General features: G+C 41.2%; 2 gene segments (V, D, J or C); both read left to right on the top strand.

The window, feature by feature from the left end:
* The first annotated feature begins 7979 nt into the window (after positions 1 to 7979).
* On the top strand, positions 7980 to 8661 carry LOC127230554 (T cell receptor alpha variable 9-2-like). The segment is given in 2 exon segments: positions 7980 to 8037; positions 8161 to 8661. Coding segments are annotated over 2 exon segments (429 nt in total).
* Positions 8662 to 19574: 10913 nt separating this feature from the next.
* Positions 19575 to 20234, top strand: LOC127230565 (T-cell receptor alpha chain V region 2B4-like). The segment is given in 2 exon segments: positions 19575 to 19623; positions 19825 to 20234. Coding segments are annotated over 2 exon segments (459 nt in total).
* The last annotated feature ends 44 nt before the right edge of the window (positions 20235 to 20278 follow it).

The following is a 20278-nucleotide window of genomic DNA, read 5'->3' as shown; positions in this document are numbered from 1 at the left end:
GTGGCCCAAGCTCTCTAGGAGGTCTCTCCACAGACAGGGACCCAGGGATGGGGTCAATGATTAGGTTCCAGTAGAAGATGTCAGCAGGAACTCACAGTGGTCCCGGAGAAATAGGCGGATCTCTGGGAGGGGCCTGGAACTCCAGCAGAAGACTGGAGGTGGGGGTCAGAGACCAAGCAGAAGGAAATTACAGGTGGTCCCACATGGATAGGCAGGTCTCCTTTGTTCAGAATTGCTCTGAGAAGTCTCTGAATTAGGGTGGACTGTTGGCTCCACCCTCTGTCCCAGTGCTCAACCAGAGCAGCAGGACCATGGACAGAGAAGGGTATAGGGTGGGCGGGGGCAGGCTCGCAGTGGGGATGGGTGGGGGGGTGTATCAGAGCTCCAAAGGTGCTCTTAATGGAGACAGGACACAGGAGCAGCAGGATCAGGGGCCAACCCAGGGAGTTCGGTGGTGGGGAGGAGAGGTTGTAGGGGAAAGGCAGACCCGATTGGGCCCAGACTCACCTCTGGCCAATAGCTGGCAGAAGAGGACAAAGGCTGAGCTGAAACTTGGGAAGGTTTTGCAGGACAGTCGCATCTCACTGGAAACTGGAACTCTAGAGCTGAGGCCTCTTTCTTTAGCAGAGGCCCGGATTTGAGGGTCAAGGATCTTGCGGGCAGGAACTCAGAGTGGACCCGCAGAGATAGGAGGATCTCTGGGAGGGGCCCGGGACTCCAGCAAAGGACTGGAAGGTGGGGTCAGAGCCCAAGCAGGTCAAAATTACCGATGGTCCCGAGTGGATAGGCAGGTATCCTGTGTTCAGAGATGCTCTGAGAAGTCTCCGAAGTAGGGTGGACTGTTGGCTCCACCTTCTGTCCCAGTACTCAACCAGAGCAGCAGGACCATGGCTAGGGTAGAGCACAGGGTAGGGGGGGCATGCTCGCGGTGGGAATGGGTGAGGGTGTATCAGAGCTCCAAGGGTGCTCTCGATGGGGACAGGAGACTGGAGCAGCAGGATCAAGGGCCAAAACCAGGGAGTTCGTGGAGTGGGGTTGGGGGGGAGAAATGAACAAATTCCTTAGGGAAAGTACAGAAAGCCAAGAAAAAACAATTAAGTAGGTGAAGTAAATGGTTCAAGACTTGAAAACTGAAATAGAGAAAATAAAGGCAACACAAACCGAAGGAATGCTGGAAATAGAAAAACTGGGCAAAAGAATCGGGAACTACAGACACAAGCATAACCAACAGAATTCAAGAGATGGAAGAGAGAATCTCAGGCACAGAATATAAACTAGAAGAAATAGATTCATCGACTAAAGAAAATCATAAATCCAACAAATCCTTAACACAAAACACCAGATGGATTCAGCGCAGAATTCTACTAGACATTCAAGGAAGAACTCATACCAGTACTCCTCAAATTGTTCCACAAGATAGAAAGAGAAGGTTCATTACCAAACTCTTTTTATGAGGCCACAATATCCTTGGTACCCAAGCCTCACAAAGACACAACTAAGAAAGAGAATTACAGACCAATATCCCTGATGAACATCGATGCAAAAATTGTCAATAAAATACTGGCAAACCGAATTCAAGAATACATCAGAGAAATCATCCACCATGATCAAATAGGCTTCATCCCTGGAATGTAGGGATGGTTTAACATACAAAATCTAAACATGTGATCCACCATATAAACAAACAGAAAAAGAAAAACCATATGATTATCTCCCTAGATGCGGAAAAAGCCTTCCAAAAAATTCAACCCTTTCATTATAAAGGTCTTGGAGAGGTCAGGGATAACAGGAACATACCTAAACATAATAAGAGCAATAGACAGCAAACCAACTGCCAAAATCAAACTAAATGGAGAGAAACTTAAGCCAATTCCTCTAAAATCAAGAACAAGACAAGGGTGACCTCTCTCTCCATATCTCTTCAATATCATACTAGAAGTTCTAGCTAATGCTGTAAGACAACAAAAGGAGATCAAGGGGATCCAAATTGGAAAAGAAGAACTCAAACTGTCTCTATTTGCAGAAGATAAGATAGTTTACATGAGCAACCCAATACACTCTAAGAGGGAACTCCTACAGCTGATAAACACCTTCAGCAAACTAGCAGGATACAAGATAAACTCAAAAAAATCAGTAACCCTAGTTTTTTCAGATGACAAAGTGACAGAGAAAGAAATCAGAGAAACATCACCCTTTACAATAGCCACAAGCAACATAAAGTATCTTGGTGTAACACTTACCAAACAGGTAAAAGACCTATATAATAAGAACTTTGTGACTTTATGGAAAGAAATTAAAGAAGTTACCAGAAAATGGAAAGATCTCCTATGCTCTTGGATAGGTTGGATAAACATAGTAAAAATGACATTCTTGCCAAAAGCAATCTACAGGTTCAATGCAATCCCCATTAAAATCCCACCACAATTCTTCACCGACCTTGGAAGGCTAATAACCAACTTTATATGGAAAAACAAAAGACCCAGGATAGCCAAAACAACCATATACAATAAAAGAACTTCAGGAGGCATCACCTTTCCTGACTTTAAGCTTAACTACAGAGCTATAGTTCTGAAAATAACCTGGTATTGGCATAAAAATAAACAGGTAGAGCAATGGAATCAAATTGAAAACCCTGATATTAAGCCACACACCTATGAACACCTAGTTTTGACAAACCAGCTAAAATTATTCAATGGGGCAAGGACAGCATCTTCAACAAATGGTGCTGGCACAATTGGATGAGGGTGTGTAGAAGTCTGCAGATAGACCTATGTCTGTCACCATGCACAAAACTCAAGTCCAAATGGATCAAAGACCTCAACATCAATTCAGCCACATTGAAACTCTTAGAAGAGAAAGTAGGAGCTACCCTTGAAAAATTGTTATAAGAGACCACTTCCTGAACATAACTCCAGGAGCACAGACACTGAGAGGAACAATTAATAAATGGGACCTCTTCAAACTTAGAGCTTCTGTAAAGCAAAGGACACAGTGGACAATACCAAACGGCAGCCCACAGACTGGGAAAAGATTTTCACCAATCCTATATCCGAATTCTATACAAAGAACTCAAGAAACTAGTCAACAAAACACCAAATAACCATATTAAAAATGGGGTACAGAACTGAAGAAAGAATTCTCAGTAGAGGAAATCAAAAAGGCTGAAAGACACTTAAGAAAATGTTCCACATCCCTAGCTATCAGGGAAATGCAAATCAAAACAACTTTGAGATACCATCTTACTCCTGCCAGAATGGCTAAAATTAGAAACACCAATGATGACTCATGTTGGAGAGGATGTGGAGAAAGGGGAACACTCCTCCACTGCTGGTGGGAGTGCAAACTCATACAGCCATTTTGGAGATCAGTATGGCGGTTCCTCAAGAAAATGGGAATTAGTTTACCACAGGACCCGGCAATCCCCCTCTTAGGCATATACCCACAGGATTCACATCCATGCAACAAAGACATGTTCAACTATGTTCATTGCAGCACTATTTGTAATAGCAAGAACCTGGAAGCAACCTAGATGCCCCTCAACTGAAGAATGGTTAATGAAGATGTGGCACATCTACACAATGGAATACTACTCTGCAGGAAAAAAAAAACTGGTATCTTGAAATTTGCAGGCAAGTAGATGGCACTTGAAGAAACCATCCTGAATGAGGTAACCCAGTCACAAAAAGAGGAACACAGTATGTACTCACTCATCTATGGATTTTAGACCTAGAGCAAAGGTTCACCAGCCTATAATTAACACCATCAGAGGAACTAGGATATAAGGTGTATTCTAAGAGATTCATATAAAGTCCCTCACAGAACTGGGAAGGGACAAGTCCCCCAGAGCTCAGGGGAAGTGGGGGTGGCCAGGGAATGGAGAGAGAGGTGGGAGGAAACGAGGGGGAGGAAAGGAAAACATGTGGGACCAGGAAGATTGAGCCTGGTTAGGAATAAAAGACAGGAAAGAGAGAGGGAGACAGAGAGAGCAAGAGAGAACATAAAAGAAGAAGCCAATATTGGTTTGAAGATAAAATTGAACACAAAGAAAGGTCTAGAGAACTACAAGACTGCTGCCAACTAACAATTTGAGATTCCATAGAAAGGCTACCATAAATGCCCTTCCCGGAGAGTGAGATCAACAACTAACTTATCCATGGAGCCCTCAACTAATGCCTGTTGGAAACAGGAGCAAACATCCATACATAACCACTGAGTTGAAGTAGAACTCAGATGCAGATGGAGAGGACAAGACCAGGCTGCAGAAACACATAGAGACAGCTTACCTGAACAAGGAGGAGCTAATGGGCCACCAGACTGATGGCTGGGAAACCATCATGGGACTGATTCATGCCCCCCTGAATATGGGTCTCAGCCAGAAGGACTGAGCAGTCTAAGGGACCTCAGACAGTGGAGCCAGGATGTATCCCTGGTGCACAAAAGGACTTTGAGAACACATCCCCCATGGAGGGATATCTGCCTTAATCTAGAGACAGGAGAGAAGCCCTAGTCCCTACTTCCCATGACCTGTCTGACCTACATGATCCCAACTGGATGGCATTCCCTTCATACGGAATCTGGCTGGGGGGATTGGAGGAGAGGGTGGTTAGAGTGTATGTGAGAGGGCAGAGAGGGTAAAAGGGAGGAAATGAGGGAGGGAGAAAGGGAGAGAGGGAGGGAAGGAAAGGGGGAGGGAGGGAGAGGGAACTGGGATCGACATGTAAAATAATAAATTAAATTAAAAAAAATGCTTTGACTCCAAAATTTAAGTTGAAGGACAAGTTACTGGGGAAAAGGATTTCTATTTTTGTTTCCACAGAAAATGAAAAGATGTGGATTCCTTCCAGACTAATGTGGTTTGATCAAGCCATACCACCTCAAACAGAGTACCAGGTGATCCTACATTTAAAACAGCTGAACAAACAGCCTTACAGACAACAGCCAGGATTTCTGAATCTTCTTAGAATCCCCCATGACAGCATCCCTTACCAGCAGGAAGTAGTTTGGAAAGACCAATGCCCAAGTTTCCAAATATTGTCTATAAATGTTTGTTTTCATTTAAATGGACTTGGTTATATAAAATAAAATAAAAAAGAAACACCAATGATGACTCATGTTGGAGAGGATGTGGAGAAAGGGGAACACTCCTCCATGCTCTTGGGAGTGCAAACTCATACAGCCATTTTGGAGATCAGTATGGCGGTTCCTCAGGAAAATGGGAATTAGTTTACCACAGGACCTGGCAATCCCCCTCTTAGGCATATACCCAAAGGATTCACATCCATGCAACAAAGACTTCTGTTCATCTATGTTCATAGCAGCACTATTTGTAATAGCAAGAACCTGGAAGCAACCTAGATGCCCCTCAACTGAAGAATGGTTAATGAAGATGTGGCACATCTACTCAATGGAATACTACTCTGCAGAAAAAAATAATGGTATCTTGAAATTTGCAGGCAAGTGGATGGCACTTGAAGAAACCATCCTGAATGAGGTAACCCAGTCACAAAAAAAGGAACACAGTATGTACTCACTCATATATGGATTTTAGACCTAGATCAAAGATCACCAGCCTATAATTCACACAAGACAATATCCTTGATGAACAGAGACTCAGAAATATTCAGTGATATAATTGCCAACAGAATAAAGCCATACGTTTTAAAAAAGAAAAAGATTATATTCCACAACTATATTGGCATAATCTCTGAAATGTTATGATAGCTCAAAACATACAAATTAATAAAAGCAATAAAATACACAAATGTACTTAAAGACAAAAGTCACATGATCATCTCATAGACATAGAAGAGGCCTTTGACAAAATCCAACATGTCCCCATATTACCAGTTTGCTTGGCACAGTAATTCACTGGTGTAGTAATGAGTAATGTCACACACACACACACACACACACACACACATCTTAATGGTACCCAACATTTCTCCCATTAGACTGAAGATACACCTCATAGTAGTGATCCCATGTCTGGTTGGTACTGGAAATCTAGTTAACTTATAAAGTATGAGTGAAGTCATGGTAATTAAAGGAGAATCTTTAACCTCTACTTGTTGCTCCAGACATAATCACTAAAAACAAGCTATAAATAATTGTCCTTATACCCACAGATTACTGTAGTCTTCACCCCTCATCAAGAAAACTGTTCCAGCAGACCACTAAAGTATAGTGCAACCAATCAAACTGCAGGGTTATGGATCCCAGTCCCAAGGAATATATCTGCAAAATAGATCTGCACCTTACCCTCCAGGAACACTGCAGAAGATAAGGCAGATTGACTGTAAAAGGCGAGGATTGAGGAGTTTTCTGGAAGACTGTGTCTCTTGCTGATATCAGAAGTCTCGTCAACATGCCCATTGAAACATGAACTGAACAAAGATGGCACCATTGAACATGCCAGAGTGGACTGGAGCAGCCCATGAGGCCTGAACCTTGCACAGAGAGGTGTAGGCAACTGAGGAAAGCTGGGGACAAGAGAGGGGTGGTCTTACCCAAGGAAGAACACACCAATTGGCAGTCCAGCACCAAATGGTCACCCTTGAAAACAACCTACACATAAAATTATATGGTTTGCATAGGTTGTATTTAGGAATATATATATATATATGTGTATATATATATACATACACATATATATGTATATATATGTATTCACATATACTTCTACCCATGAAATAATAATTAATTAAAAAAATAGCCATGTATTTGAAGGAATGTTGAAAGGGATACATGGGAGAATTTGGAGGGAGAAAAGGGAATGGAGAATTATTGTGGTTAAATAATAATCTCAAAATTAGTAATTAAAATATATAATTACATCAGAACTAAAAAGATCAGGATGGTAACCCAAGCTGCAACTTTTGTTTACTATTACAACCTGGGTTCTGTGTACCCTTCCTGTAGAGAAGCAAGTCTGTTTACCCCGCATCTGATAACTATGAAAAAAAAAAAAAAAAAAAAAAAAACATGGCTCACTGCTTAATTGTGTTTCTCTTTTAAAACAAAGAGGTTGTAGTAACCATGGTCCAAGAGTAAAGCTCGTGGTGCTGGTTTTTCCTACTGAAGAAAAAGTTATAGAAGATGCATAAACATAGTGGCCACAGATTTAGTTATTTAATGACTTAGGGCATAAAGTCACCCATAAAGATAATAAAACAATTATCAGGAACAACATCTGAACAATTACATGAAGACAGCCATGAACACGATAACAAGAAAGTGGAAGAGCTTGCATCTCCGTTACATTTAAAACCAGGATTTTCTAGTAGGCTCGAGGAAGGAAATTCGTATTTTAAACAGGTGGAGTTTAACCTAAATGCTTAGTGTGGCAAAGGCAGAAAGTGAAGTTCATTATTTAGACTTAGCTAGGAGAGCAAGTCAGTTTGTGTTAGGAGGAAATGTTTTAAGAGCAAAGGGTAACCTTTTTCAAAAGTTCAGATCACTCCATAGAGTTTAATAAATTATGTGTTTCTACATTTGTACTGGAATTCTGAAATTTGTGAGTATTTCTTATACAATGTGACATCTGCCCCGGAAAACTTCCTTCAAAAATGCCTTAAAATTGTCATTTCCTGACCTTGCTTGGTGACACATGCCTTTAATCCCAGCACTTGGCAGGCAGAGAGGAAGGGGGATTTCTTTGAGTTGAAAACCAGCCTGGTCGACAGAGCGAGTTCCAGAACAGGCTCCAAAGCAATACAAAGACATCCTGTCTCGACAAGCCCACACCCCCCCAAAAGAAAAAGAAATTGGCATTCACTTAAAACAGAGAGAGTTTGACCTTTGAAGTAGCAGTGGCCCTCAACCAAATGCATTATTTCCTTGTCTTGTAGCAAATATTGCCACATGTAACTGTTCACTCTCTGACCACCAGGGGGCGCAGTGCCCTAACACTATGGTATTTCCTGTGTGAATTTAAGACTCATTCTGTTTTCAACATGCTAAGCATCTAGAACATTGTATAGATGCCACTAAAGATGGACTCTTCTCCAGGCCTCGTGACTGCGATACTCCTCATACTTGGTAAGTAAAGTGATTTAAACTTTATACATTTTTATATCAACAAAGTCTTGAGTACTAAGTTTATCCAAAAGCTTCTTTGACTTTAAGGTGACATACATATCTCTTTTCTTTTCTTTTCTCCAGCAAGGACCCATGGAGACTCAGTGATGCAGACATACGGTAAATTGACTCTCTCAGAAAAGGACTTTCTTACTATATACTGCAACTATTCAGCCTCGGGCTACCCAACCCTGTTCTGGTACGTGCAGTATCCCGGAGAAGGTCCACAGCTCCTCTTCAGAGTCTCAAAGGCCGATGAGACAGGAAGCAGCAGAGGTTTTGAAGCTACATATGACAAAGGATCCACTTCCTTCCACTTGCAGAAAGCCTCGGTCCAGGAGTCAGACTCGGCTGTGTACTACTGTGCTCTGAGTGACACAGTGGCAGAAACCACAAGGGGGGCCGAACACAAACTCAGCACCAGGGGCCTGGCTGCTGAGCTCCTGCCTCTGTGATTGTTTTGGTTCCTGTGCTGTGTGCCTCTCCATTTCACTTGGCACAAAAGTCAAACAAACAGCCACAGCTGAAGAACAAGAAGCAGAGTCTTCCATCCTCTGCTCTTGATTGGGAGGGACCAAAGCACAATCTGACAGAAACCTGTCTCTTATGGATCCTGAGATCCCCCAGTAAAGCCCTGTGACTAACAAGTTGTCTGCTTGTCTTAGAAGTCTGTCCTCCACATCTTCTTCCACAGCTTTCTGGTAGAGCTTGCTGTATAGCAAATTTCAAGAAATGGGGCATGCCCACAAACGGCTTTTGCATAATGTTTTCTGAAAGATGGAGAGGTGACAGGACAGCTCAGTGTCCCCATACCTAGTATACCTATAGAGAAGGAAGAGGGACAAAGCCAGGCCTGCAGCACAAGCCCAGAGAGGACAGGGACTTCAACTGTGCAGAGAGAGTTTTCCTTTACTATTAGTAAGACCGGGCTAGCGTACTAACACAAGAGTGTGAGAAGCAAGGGTGGAACTTTGGAGACCTCGGGGCACTCACAGGGCAGCTGGCTCTCTAGAGTCTCAGAAGTGGTTTCAGTGCTTGAGGGGAGGGGCAAGCACACACCATATGCCGTCACACAAAATATATGTAGCATAAACGGGATGCGGTCTACACTCTCACACGGTGTTTAAATGGCTTTCTGATCTTTCTAGAATACAACTCCGAGTTCAGGCTGTAATATCCAATGTTCCACAGGATTTGTGCATGCCTGAACTGTCAACGTGAGCTTTTTGTGGGGCTAGGTCCCAGCTCTCCGTAGCAGCAATGCTGGTTTCTGTTCAGCATTCTGAATTTCTCAGATGGGGTCCAACTCTTTTCCAACAGGAAACACTCTCCACAGAAAACTTCATAAACCAGCTCTGCCAACTTCAAATCTTAGCTCCGGAGTCACTTCTGTGAAGAATCTACAGATTTTGCTGGTCTTCCTATGTAACGTTATATAACCCTTGCATAGTCATAGGCCTCCTGTTATTCTATCATACTCTGCTCCTCTTACTCTATCATAATCCTCCTGTTACGCTGACATAGTCCTCTTCTTACTCTGTCATAGTCCTTTTGCTATGAAATTGTGTCTCCCAGAAATCACAGGAGACTTCACTTGGGAGATTTTACTTTAAAAACATACAGTTAAAGGTTGCTGTTGTGGCCAATGGACTGGTAAAACCATCTTCCCATTCTCTCTCTGCTGTGACTACAAGGTTCTTCCCACACTCACTAGTCATCTGTGCGTGCAGCACTAATTTATTTCACAAGAGTTCTTATTGTTGAATTGCATCATAGGCATCTTGTTCACATGTGTAAACAGAAGTAGTAATTAATGTCCATAAATAAATATATTTCTCATCTTCATGTAAAGGCCAAGCAGACCACCTTTGTAGATGCTAACCTTTTTGATAGCAATTTAGAGTGACTGGCTTGTCTTTCTGCTCACAGCACAGGACATTTTCCAACAGAGCCCCAGCCGATTGTGTTGGACTCAGTATAAAAAAGCCAGACACTACACAAGTCTAACACCTTTCCCCTAGGAATCCTGACTGCAAGGTTTAGTCCTCTGGGTCTCACTCAGCAAGACTGAGCCAGCTCCAGTGTGGCTCCGCCCCTTCTAAACCCCTCTAATCCATCACCTTGCAGCTTCAACTCAGGATTCATCATCAGTGAGCTAAAATGTCATATCAAAGACACAACCAACAACCTAACTGTAGATGTAAGGTCTCATAGGAAAAACAGAATAATAAAACTCAAGACAATATGTCCTCTCTTAAAAAGAACAACAACAACAACAACAAAACAAAATCAAACAAACACACAAACAAAAAAAAGCAGCATGTTCTAGTGGTCCCTAATGAGAACAAGTTAAATGAAACTGGAGAACTTGAATCAAAAAATAACCATGAAGATGGTAAAGGGATTCATGAATTCCCAAATAAACTCTCTAAAAAGGTAATAGTGAACAGAAATAAAGTCCTGAGTGATCCAAGAAAACTCAAATAAATAACTTAATGAAATAATGTGGACTATTAAGGATATAAAAACTTTATCAATAAGGAACTAGAAATGCTGAATACGAGGGTTCTTTGATAATGGTTAAAGTAATCATATTATTCTGCATTACCTACACTTATATTTGCATATATCATATCTTATATATTCACATATCTACATGTGTTGTATATTTATAATGTATATATATACATATATATTTAAGATACACATATCATAAAAGAACATATATTATCTTAAACATATATAGGAATAAGATAACATCTATCCTAATATGATAATATATAAATCTCAATAAAAGAATATGGTATTGTTCCTTTATATATAAGCACATCCTCATCTTAAGGGAAATTAAGCCATTTTTCTGACAGTAACCCCACAAGAACAATAGACTAACAAAAATAACAGTACTTGGTATGAAGAATCTCCTTTTGAAAGGTTAATTGGGGTTTCAGTCTAAGTGACTCCCAAAATAATATAGATTACTGATGCCTCTCAGGGTTGCCTCTCAGGGTTGAAGCCACTATTGCTAAATACAACCCACACTTAGGACAGAGGACTGAAAAGCTCTTTTCTGTGGTCTATCCTTCATGGTTTCAGAAAATACTATGCAATCTGCCAAGGGACAATGTATAAAATGATAAATTACCTAATCAGCTGTTTCACCTATGAACCATGGAAATTGCTAGTATGGCTAAAATATCCATAAGGGTACAATAAGGACATTCACAGGTTGCTGGCAACCAATAACTGCCTATTTGACTTAAGGTCCACCATGAGGAAAATCATGCCTGGTACTGGAAACCCGGCATGCTTCCTGGGCTGGTGAGGTCATGGACCATAGAAAATAATTACTGCCACCACTTTGCTATATGAGCGGAATTTCTTACTACATTCCAAATCTTATCCATTTACTCACAGACAAGTGCAGTTACTGCCCTTCATCAAAGAAACCTCTCTTTCGAGAAAATATAGGTCATCACTGATGTAAGTTAGGCTCTCTGCTCAGCTCAGCTGCAGCAGGTTGCAGCAGCTTGTATCCTCAGCTGCTGCCGCCAAGTGTGGCTCATTGTCACTGTCCCAACACAAGCTCCTTTGAAAGTCCCTCTGGACTTCATGGCTCTCTCTTGTTCGGTCTTTCCTGTCTTCTCACCCAGTTTCTCTGTCTCCGGGTCTGGCTTGCTGTCTGTTTCTATCTTTCTCCCATGTCTTCATTTCTAGATGGCCTTCAGCACTGCACCTTCCACCAATAAAACTCTTGTGCTCGATCTATTGCTGGGGTGATCTCTTAGCAGCACTCCTTGGCCTGGCTTCCAAAGGTACATTTCTGTACGTTATTCTAATTATCACCCAAAACAAAACAAAGCAAAAGTACAACTGGACACATGAAGAGAGGATTATGGGTGGGAAGTCCAGCCCTAATACATACATCTACTCCTGTGTCTGTGGCTCCGGGAACATGACTAAAGAGGAAGCATAACAACTGCAAGGGGCAGAATACCAGGATGGCTGCTGTGAAACAGTCTTTCCTAGAAATGGCTGGATAAGCAAGACCAGAACCACGCCAATATCAATAGGCATGTTTCGAAAGAAGGAGGAAAACTTTCAAGTGTCAATCCCAGACATAAAATTATAAGCATCAAGTAACTGCTGGGAGAGGAGAATTAGTCTCTCCCAGGGATGAGACGCTTATTGGTTGTCAAATGCAGATGGGTAGCTCTCAAGCCATACACACATAAGCAACAAACACAAAATTAGCAGGCTGTGTGTGTGTGTGTGTGTGTGTGTGTATACATATATATATATACATATGCACATATATATGCATACAATCACACACACATTTGTAACAATAATAATAAATGAATGCTATCAATTTGAGAGTTGGGGAATTCAGTGGGGTCTGAGAGAGAATAACTGAGTAAATTGAGGGAAGAAAAGGAGGGTGAAGTGATGTAATTTTATTTCAATTAAGCCCATTTTTTTCATGAATTGAAGTTAGAGATATAAAAGTAAATAAATCGAACAAAAATTCAGTGGATTTATTTACAGGTAATATTTTAAATGTTTATTTTTTTAATGCTTCTATTATAAAAGTTGACTGTCAAAAAAAACTTAAAATCTTATAAAGACATTAGAAATGGAGATATTTTTTAACTAACAGGATTAGTGGAAAGCCTCTCCAGTCTAGTGGGTCACACAGGAGGCAGAACATCAGGGCTAAAGTCAAGGAAAATGATGAATATGAAACCTTTGCACAGAATACTCATGAACTTTGCAACATAAAGTGGTTGGAGTAAAAGAATACGTATATTCTCCAGATTATATTCATATCTTATGTATTTGAGTATGTATATATGAATAAATATAAATGTGAATAATTATATGTATACCATTATATAATATCAACCATTGTGAATTGTTGATCTTACACAGGCAATATAAATTTAGAATGTTCTCACAGTATTAGAGGTACATTAGTAGGAGCAAATAATCATTAGACACCATTTCTTCATAGTCACTAATGATGGGAGAGGATATAGGTATTCATGCCTACGCTGGTAAAGAAATGACAAAATTAAAGATTTGTGTATATATATTTTTTCTTATTTTACATATTGATCCCAGTTCTCTCTCCCTCCCTCTCTACCTGCCATGCCCCTGAAACCCCACCCATCCCATACAGCCTCCCCCACTCCACATGGGGGGGTGATGCCTTCTAGGAGGAATCATCAATATCTGTCTCCCCGAGCCCCAGCAAGCCCTTAAATATGCACTCACTGCCCAGTCAGCTCATGCCACTTGGCGATCCCAGATAGGCCACAGAAGGAGGAAGTGAACCAGATCCATCAAGCACTTCCAAATAAGGCTGGTTTACAGCTAAACTCGGACTACCTGGCATCTAGCCAGGTGCCATCTTGGGGCTGTGGCTTCCCACAGTTCCCCCTTTTTTGTTTTAAAGGCAACAGGCAAGGGGAGATATCTGATCTCTGATGAACAAGGGACATTGTAATGGCCCCATGCCCAGTTATCAGTCAAGCTGGTGCCACACCTTTCCGGTATCTTTTCTCAAAGATGGGATTATGATACCAACCCATATGCATTCAGATTTTCCCTCCATGAAGCCACTAGAAGCTGGCCTCAAGTGCAGTACTTCGTCTCGCATCCTGAGCGTGAATGACTGCTTAGCCTTTTAACACAGTTAGCCAAGCCTGAGGTGATTGCCCTGCCTCCAGGGCTGTGAAGGCTTGTGCAATCATGGCATTACTTCTCTGCTGTGTAACCCTCATCCTGCAGATACACCATAAAGCAATGAGACTGACTGAGATAAGCACCCCTCCCAGGGCACCCATTCCTGCCCATTCCTTTAGGTGGTTCATGGCTTGAGTGATCCATGTAGATACTCCCTCTGCAACCAAGATGTCGATCCAGGTGGAATTCACATGCACGATGGAAAGTCTCAGGTCCTGCATTAACTTATCAAATTTGCCGGACCAATTGCCTAAAAGATACTGAGAAAGCTGGTTAGACATATTGGCAGCCACCGAATACTTTTGATATGGCACAGAGGTCATCTTCCATTCACATCCTATTTGTGCCAACTGCCACAAACTGTCAATCTGTTCCTGAACTAGATCAATTCGTTGATTCAGGAACATAATACCACCTTTTAATTGAGCATTAAGGGAAGATTATATGTCCAAAGCAATGGCTACATTCGCTGACAGGTTATTTAAGGCAGCTGCAGTCTGGACAGTGGAATGCATGGTGATGGCAGCCTTGGTGGCTACCACAGCTCCAGCTGTAATGGCAACCATGATAGCAGCAGTGATTCCAAAATCTCTCCACTGTCTAAAGAGGGTCATGATGCTTGGCTCTCTACAGGAACAGGGAACATACCTGGGCGTTCTGGTCACAAGGGCCAAAGGAAATTTTCCTCCATCCCAACATAAAGAATAGAAGCATACTTGAGGCATACAATTTAGCATTCTCTCACTAGAGCTTGCAAAGGTGCTATTGCTAATCAATCACAAACACAAAAGGATTAGAGGCTCCATGTTGAGCTGGGTTTTGATTACAATAAGGAGCCCACCTGGGTTGCAGGGGAATAGTTGAGTTACCCCTCTCCTAGGCTATAGGCCATCAACCTCTAATCCAGGTGGCATTACTCTTCAAAATGGTTTTACCATGTGGCAATTAAGAGCTTCCATCTGTGCTATTGCAAAAGCAGAAGTTATCCCATAAGTGCAGACTGATTCAGCAAGTGCTTTAATCGTTTTAAAATCAATAGGCTCATGATAGCGTTGCCCTGCATTATCCTGAAAAACTGGATACCATAACTCATGTCTCACTTCCTTCTATACCTCCAGGCAGAATGCCTGCCCTCCAGAACCCTTAAATATGCGCTCACTGCCCAATCAGCACATGCCACCTGGCGATCCGGGATAGGCCACAGAAGGAGGAAGTGCACCAGATCCATCAAGCACTTCCAAATAAGGCTTGTTTACAGCTAAGCTCCGGACTACCTGAAATCCAGCCAGGCACCATCTTGGGGCTGTAGCTTCCCACAGTCTCTATGTGGCAAACTTGTACAGACATTTTGGAGATCAGTATAGTGGTTCCTTAGGAAAATTGGAATCAGACTACCATAGGACCTGGCAATTCCACTCTTAGGCATATACCCAAATGATCCACATCCATGCAACAAAGACGTCTGTTCAACAATGTTCAAAGCAACATTATTTGTATAGCTATAACCTGGAAGCAACCTAGATGCCCCTCAACTGAAAAATGGATAAAGATGTGGCACATTTACACAGTGGAATACTACTCTGTGGGGAAAAAAATCAATGGAATCTTGAAATTTGCATGGAACTTGAAGAAGCCATCCTGCATGAGGTAACCCAGGCACAAAAAAAGGGAACATGGTATATACTCATGCATATATGGATTTTAGACATAGACAAAGGATCGTCAGCCTATAATTCACACCACCAGAGAAACTAGGATACAAGGAGGAACCTAAGAGATTCATACAAGGTCCCTCACAGAAGGGGAAAGGAACAAGATTTCCTGAGCATATTGGGATGGGGGAGAGCAGTGGGTGGAGAGGGAGCTAGGAGAAAGAGAAGGGGAGGAGAGGAGAACATGTGGGACCAGGAAGTTTGAGTTGGGGGATGAATAGACAGACAGACAGAGAGAGAGAGAGAGAGAGAGAGAGAGAGAGAGAGAGAGAGAGAGAGCATAATAGAGGGAGCCATTATAGGTCTGAAGAGAAAACTAACTCTAGAAAAATGTCCAGAGTCCTACAAGGATGACCCCAACTAACAATCTAAGTAACAGTGAAAAGTCAACATTAAATGTCCTTCCCTGATAATGAGATTGATAACTAACTTATATGCCATCATAGAGCCCTTAACTAGTAGCTGATGGAAACAGAAGCAGACATTCACAGCTAAACACTGAGCCAAACTCCTGGAATCCAGTTGCAGATAGGGAGGAGTGATAAGAAAAGGGGTCAAGACCAAGCTTCCAAAACCTACAAAGATCTGGAGACTTTCTAATAATCTTGTTCTGTCTTTGCAATCATCTGCAAAATCTCTCCTAGACTGTGTTCTTTGCTATTGAGATCTCTTTGATCCACGGGCCTTAAGAAAGAAACACCTGATTTTTTTTTCATTTAATTTTAATCTATGCTAAAAACAATTTTAAATTAAATGATTATTAATTCTTTGAGGATTTAATACAATTTTATTCATATTCACCCTCCATCCTCAACTCCTCTCAGATCCACCCTACATTCCTACCTCACCAACCTTGTGTACATTCTCCTCCTATTCCTTTTCATCCTCCTCTTCCTCCTCTTCTCCTCCTCCTTCTTCTTTTGTACTCTCTATCTCTCTCCCTGTTGTCTCTAACTCTCCTCCCTCTTTCTCATAAAGTATGGTTTGTGTTGGAAACTACTCTTGGAGGTGGAGCCCACCTTTCTATGTGGTCCATACACCGAGGACGGCACCATTAAAGAAAACTAACTAACTCTCCTCCTGGCAGTTATCAAATACCAATTTCTTTCAGGTAGGGATGGGAATTCATGTCTTTTTTCTCTATGAGAATGTTGTCTGTACTGAGCTTTCACAGGTCTTGTGCACATTGCCTTAATTTCTGTGAGTTCCTATATGTATCTGCCTAGTTTACTCATAAAACACTGTGTCCTTGAAGTCATCCACTACTTGTGGCTCTCACAGTCCTTCCATTCTTGTTTCTGTGAAGAGTAATGCATCTTAATAGAAGGGTTAGCATATAGACATCCTATTATGACTGAGAATTTAAAAGTCTTTCATTCTCCACACATAGACCAGCTATACGTCTCAATGTTACTCACCATCTACTATAAAAAGAAACTTCTTTAAATGAGGGTTGTGTGATGTCCTGATTTATTGATATAGCAACATGTCATTAAGAGCCACTATAAGGCTCAATCTACTTAGCTGAATAGTACTAGGTTGTCTCTAGGTTCTATAGCCCATCTAGTCATATGTTCTTGACCTCATTGACAGTTCCAGGTATGAGTTCCATCTTCTTTAAATGCAATCAGAATTAATGGGTTTATCTTACAATAAACTGTTCTACACATGAGTTTTACCTAAATAAAAAAAAAACAGAAAATAAAATGCAGTCCCTGGTGGGAAATACCCCAAGAATATACAGAAACCAATAGTGTAGAAAGTCTCCATAGCTGTGAGCAGATACTGGCATAGGTCAAAGATTAGATGGATTGGTTTATTGATGAATAAATCTTAAGTACCTGTTGCAGGGCCCTGAGTTACTATAGTACTTAAAAAAATTTTTCCCAGGTGTTGAAAAAAAAAGAAAAAGTAAAAGAAAAACCATTTGCAGAGCTTGCACTTGGAGCAACAGGTTTAGTAGCTAGAGCAATCATGACACTATCATTGACAACAGTGTATTGTTCTCTGATGGTTGGGGCTGAGAAAAAGATAGAGGAGTATGGACAGATGAGAAAGCAAAAGAAAACTTCTTGATATGATAATTTCTTTTCCCAGAAGAAAACTTGAGTTGATCTGGTGGGAAGGCAAGGGGTCGGGTACCTTAACAGGATTAATAGTGGAAAGAAGAAGAAGCATAGGCCCAATAAAACTCCCTAGCCAAAGCCCAGTTAGCTAATTAGTCCTAATTACCCTCCCTTTCCAGTGGATAAAGCTTATACTTTTGCTTTCTCCACAGCTCCACTTTTTGTCTTCCTAGGATGTTCTATTTTCTGTCTCAGGAATGGAGCACAGTACCCACTAGGTGATCACCAGCTTCCCTGCTACAGCTGTTTGTTACTGGTCTATGGAGAATTCCAAGCACTTCTAGTATTATCTTACTGAAGAAATAGCTGACCAAATAAAATCTATGCTAAAAATCCAACTTAGTTCCAAAATAATGGCTATCATCGAAAAACCCAAAAGGTTATGATGTTGTGGACATGATGAGAAATGAACTCTTGTATGTAGTTGATCAGAATATAAATTAGTGAAACCATTATGGAATTTAGTGTGATGTTTCTTGTCTAAAACTCCCCTACAAATACAAATTGCTTTACCACTCCTAGCTGTGCATCTGAAGGAATCAAACTAAGTTCACAATAAGGATATATGCTCACCATGCTGTTTTGATACCGTTCATATTAACCAAATTATGGAATTACTCAGCTGACCACCAATGATTACAAATGAGTGAATATTAGTAACATACCTTATACTTGTGTATTTCAATGTTACAATAAGTAGAATATTTTGTATAAATATGACTACTAATAAAAAATAGGGACTGGAGAGATGGTTTAACCAGTGAAGTTCCTGTCTCACCAGAATGAAGAACTGTGTCCTGATACCCTGAACACATATACTATCCATTACTGGACCCACATATGTAGCCCTAGCACTGGTGAGGACATGCCAGTACAGTTTGTGGAGTTCATTGACAAGGCAGCCTGTGATGATGAGCTCTAGCTTCAGAAAGACCCAGAGGCAATTTCTCAAGTTTGTTTGTGTCTGTGTATGAGAGAGGGTAGGCAGGGAAGAAGAGAAGGACTTGTTGAAATAGCAGTGAAATCTAGGACAGTTCTTTTTCTAATTGATTGATCAGGGTTTCCTTTTAAAAGCCTTAATAAAACAAAGTGAAGAGTAATCAAAGACAATGACAACACCTGATGTTGACCTCTAACCTATCCACATGTACCTCATGTTTACACATACACTGATGTGTTCATCCATACCACCCCCACAAACACAAACACACATAAAATGTACAAAAATAAATGAATGAATTAATAGACAAATACATACATAAAATGTAGCTAGGCTATGGGCTGGTGTTATATGTATTGAGCCTCTTTTAAAGCTATTTTGTTTTAAACAGATATTTGTAAGTATATAAAAATTAATATTGATGGTGAAGAAACAATACAAGGTTCCATGAGTTGACACTGAGAAGAGATAAAGAACATAAAGTATTATCTGATTGTGAGAATTTCTTTAGAAGAAATATTACAAAAACGACTAGTGAAATAACTTATTTGCTGAAAATAAGCTGTCATTTGGTGGAAAATGTATGTGTAAGTACGCTCATGCATAAACTTGAACAAATGTCTTACACTCCTCATATGCAACACTATTCCTTGTTTTAATCGTCTACATAGGAAGAGTAATGGCTTAAAATATTTGACACTAAGGTGAATCCACATGATGGCAGTGTCTTCTCAGAGATTCAGAGGCAATTTTTCCCATAGTCCTTTGTGCCTGTGTGAGTTGTGAGGGAGGTTAGAGAAAGAAGGAGGGCTTTTTGTGTGTCAGTGAAAACTATGACCTTCTTTCTAATTGGATGAACAGTTTGGGGTTTTTCTTTTTTCCTGCATTCCACATCAGAAGCATTTGAACTCCCTAATGCCAGTCTGTTTGTTATAGATCACTTCAACTTGTGAATCTTCATTGAAAACAGTAATGCATCCCTTAAGTGTTTCAATAGTGGTACTCTGGCTTCAACTGAAGGGTGAGTTTGACCATTTCTATGGGAACTTAATGTTGCTGTATGCTAGGGAATTGAGTTCACATATTTTAGGAGGGAGGGTAGAAATAATAATGTTCTCATGCTGAAACAAAGCAGGTGGGAGGCCCACGGCAAACCCGTTCTGGGGAGTTAGCATTTATATGTATCCAGTCTTATTTGTCTGACCTTTGTCTTTCTGCACAGGTGTGAGCAGCCAGCAGAAGGTGCAGCAGACTCCGGAATCCCTCAATGTCCCAGAGGGAGCCATGGCTTCCCTCAACTGCACTTACAGTGATCAGAATTCTCAGTATTTCTGGTGGTACAGACAGCATCCAGGGAAAGGCCCCATGGCTCTGATGTCCATCTTCTCCAATGGTGAAAAGGAAGACGGTAGATTTAGGGTTCATCTCAATAAAGCCAGCCTGCATGTTTCCCTGCACATCAGAGACTTGCAGCACAGTGACTCAGCTGTCTACCTGTGTGCAGTGAACACACAGTGCTCCCCAGGCACCTGCACCCTGTACCCAAACCTATCGGGTGCTGCCAAGTCCTTAGAGCACAGACCACAGGCAATGGAAAATAAGAGCAAGGGTAGAGAGCATTTGATTGGTTGAGAAAATATTTTGGCATTTTGAAAATAACCAGTCCTAAAGAGAAA

The sequence above is a fragment of the Phodopus roborovskii genome, unplaced genomic scaffold, assembly GCF_943737965.1.
Source record: "Phodopus roborovskii unplaced genomic scaffold, PHOROB, whole genome shotgun sequence".
Classification (NCBI taxonomy): Eukaryota; Metazoa; Chordata; class Mammalia; order Rodentia; family Cricetidae; genus Phodopus; species Phodopus roborovskii.
The sequence above is the reverse complement of the archived record's forward strand: the minus strand, read 5'-3'. Positions and strand labels throughout refer to the sequence as shown.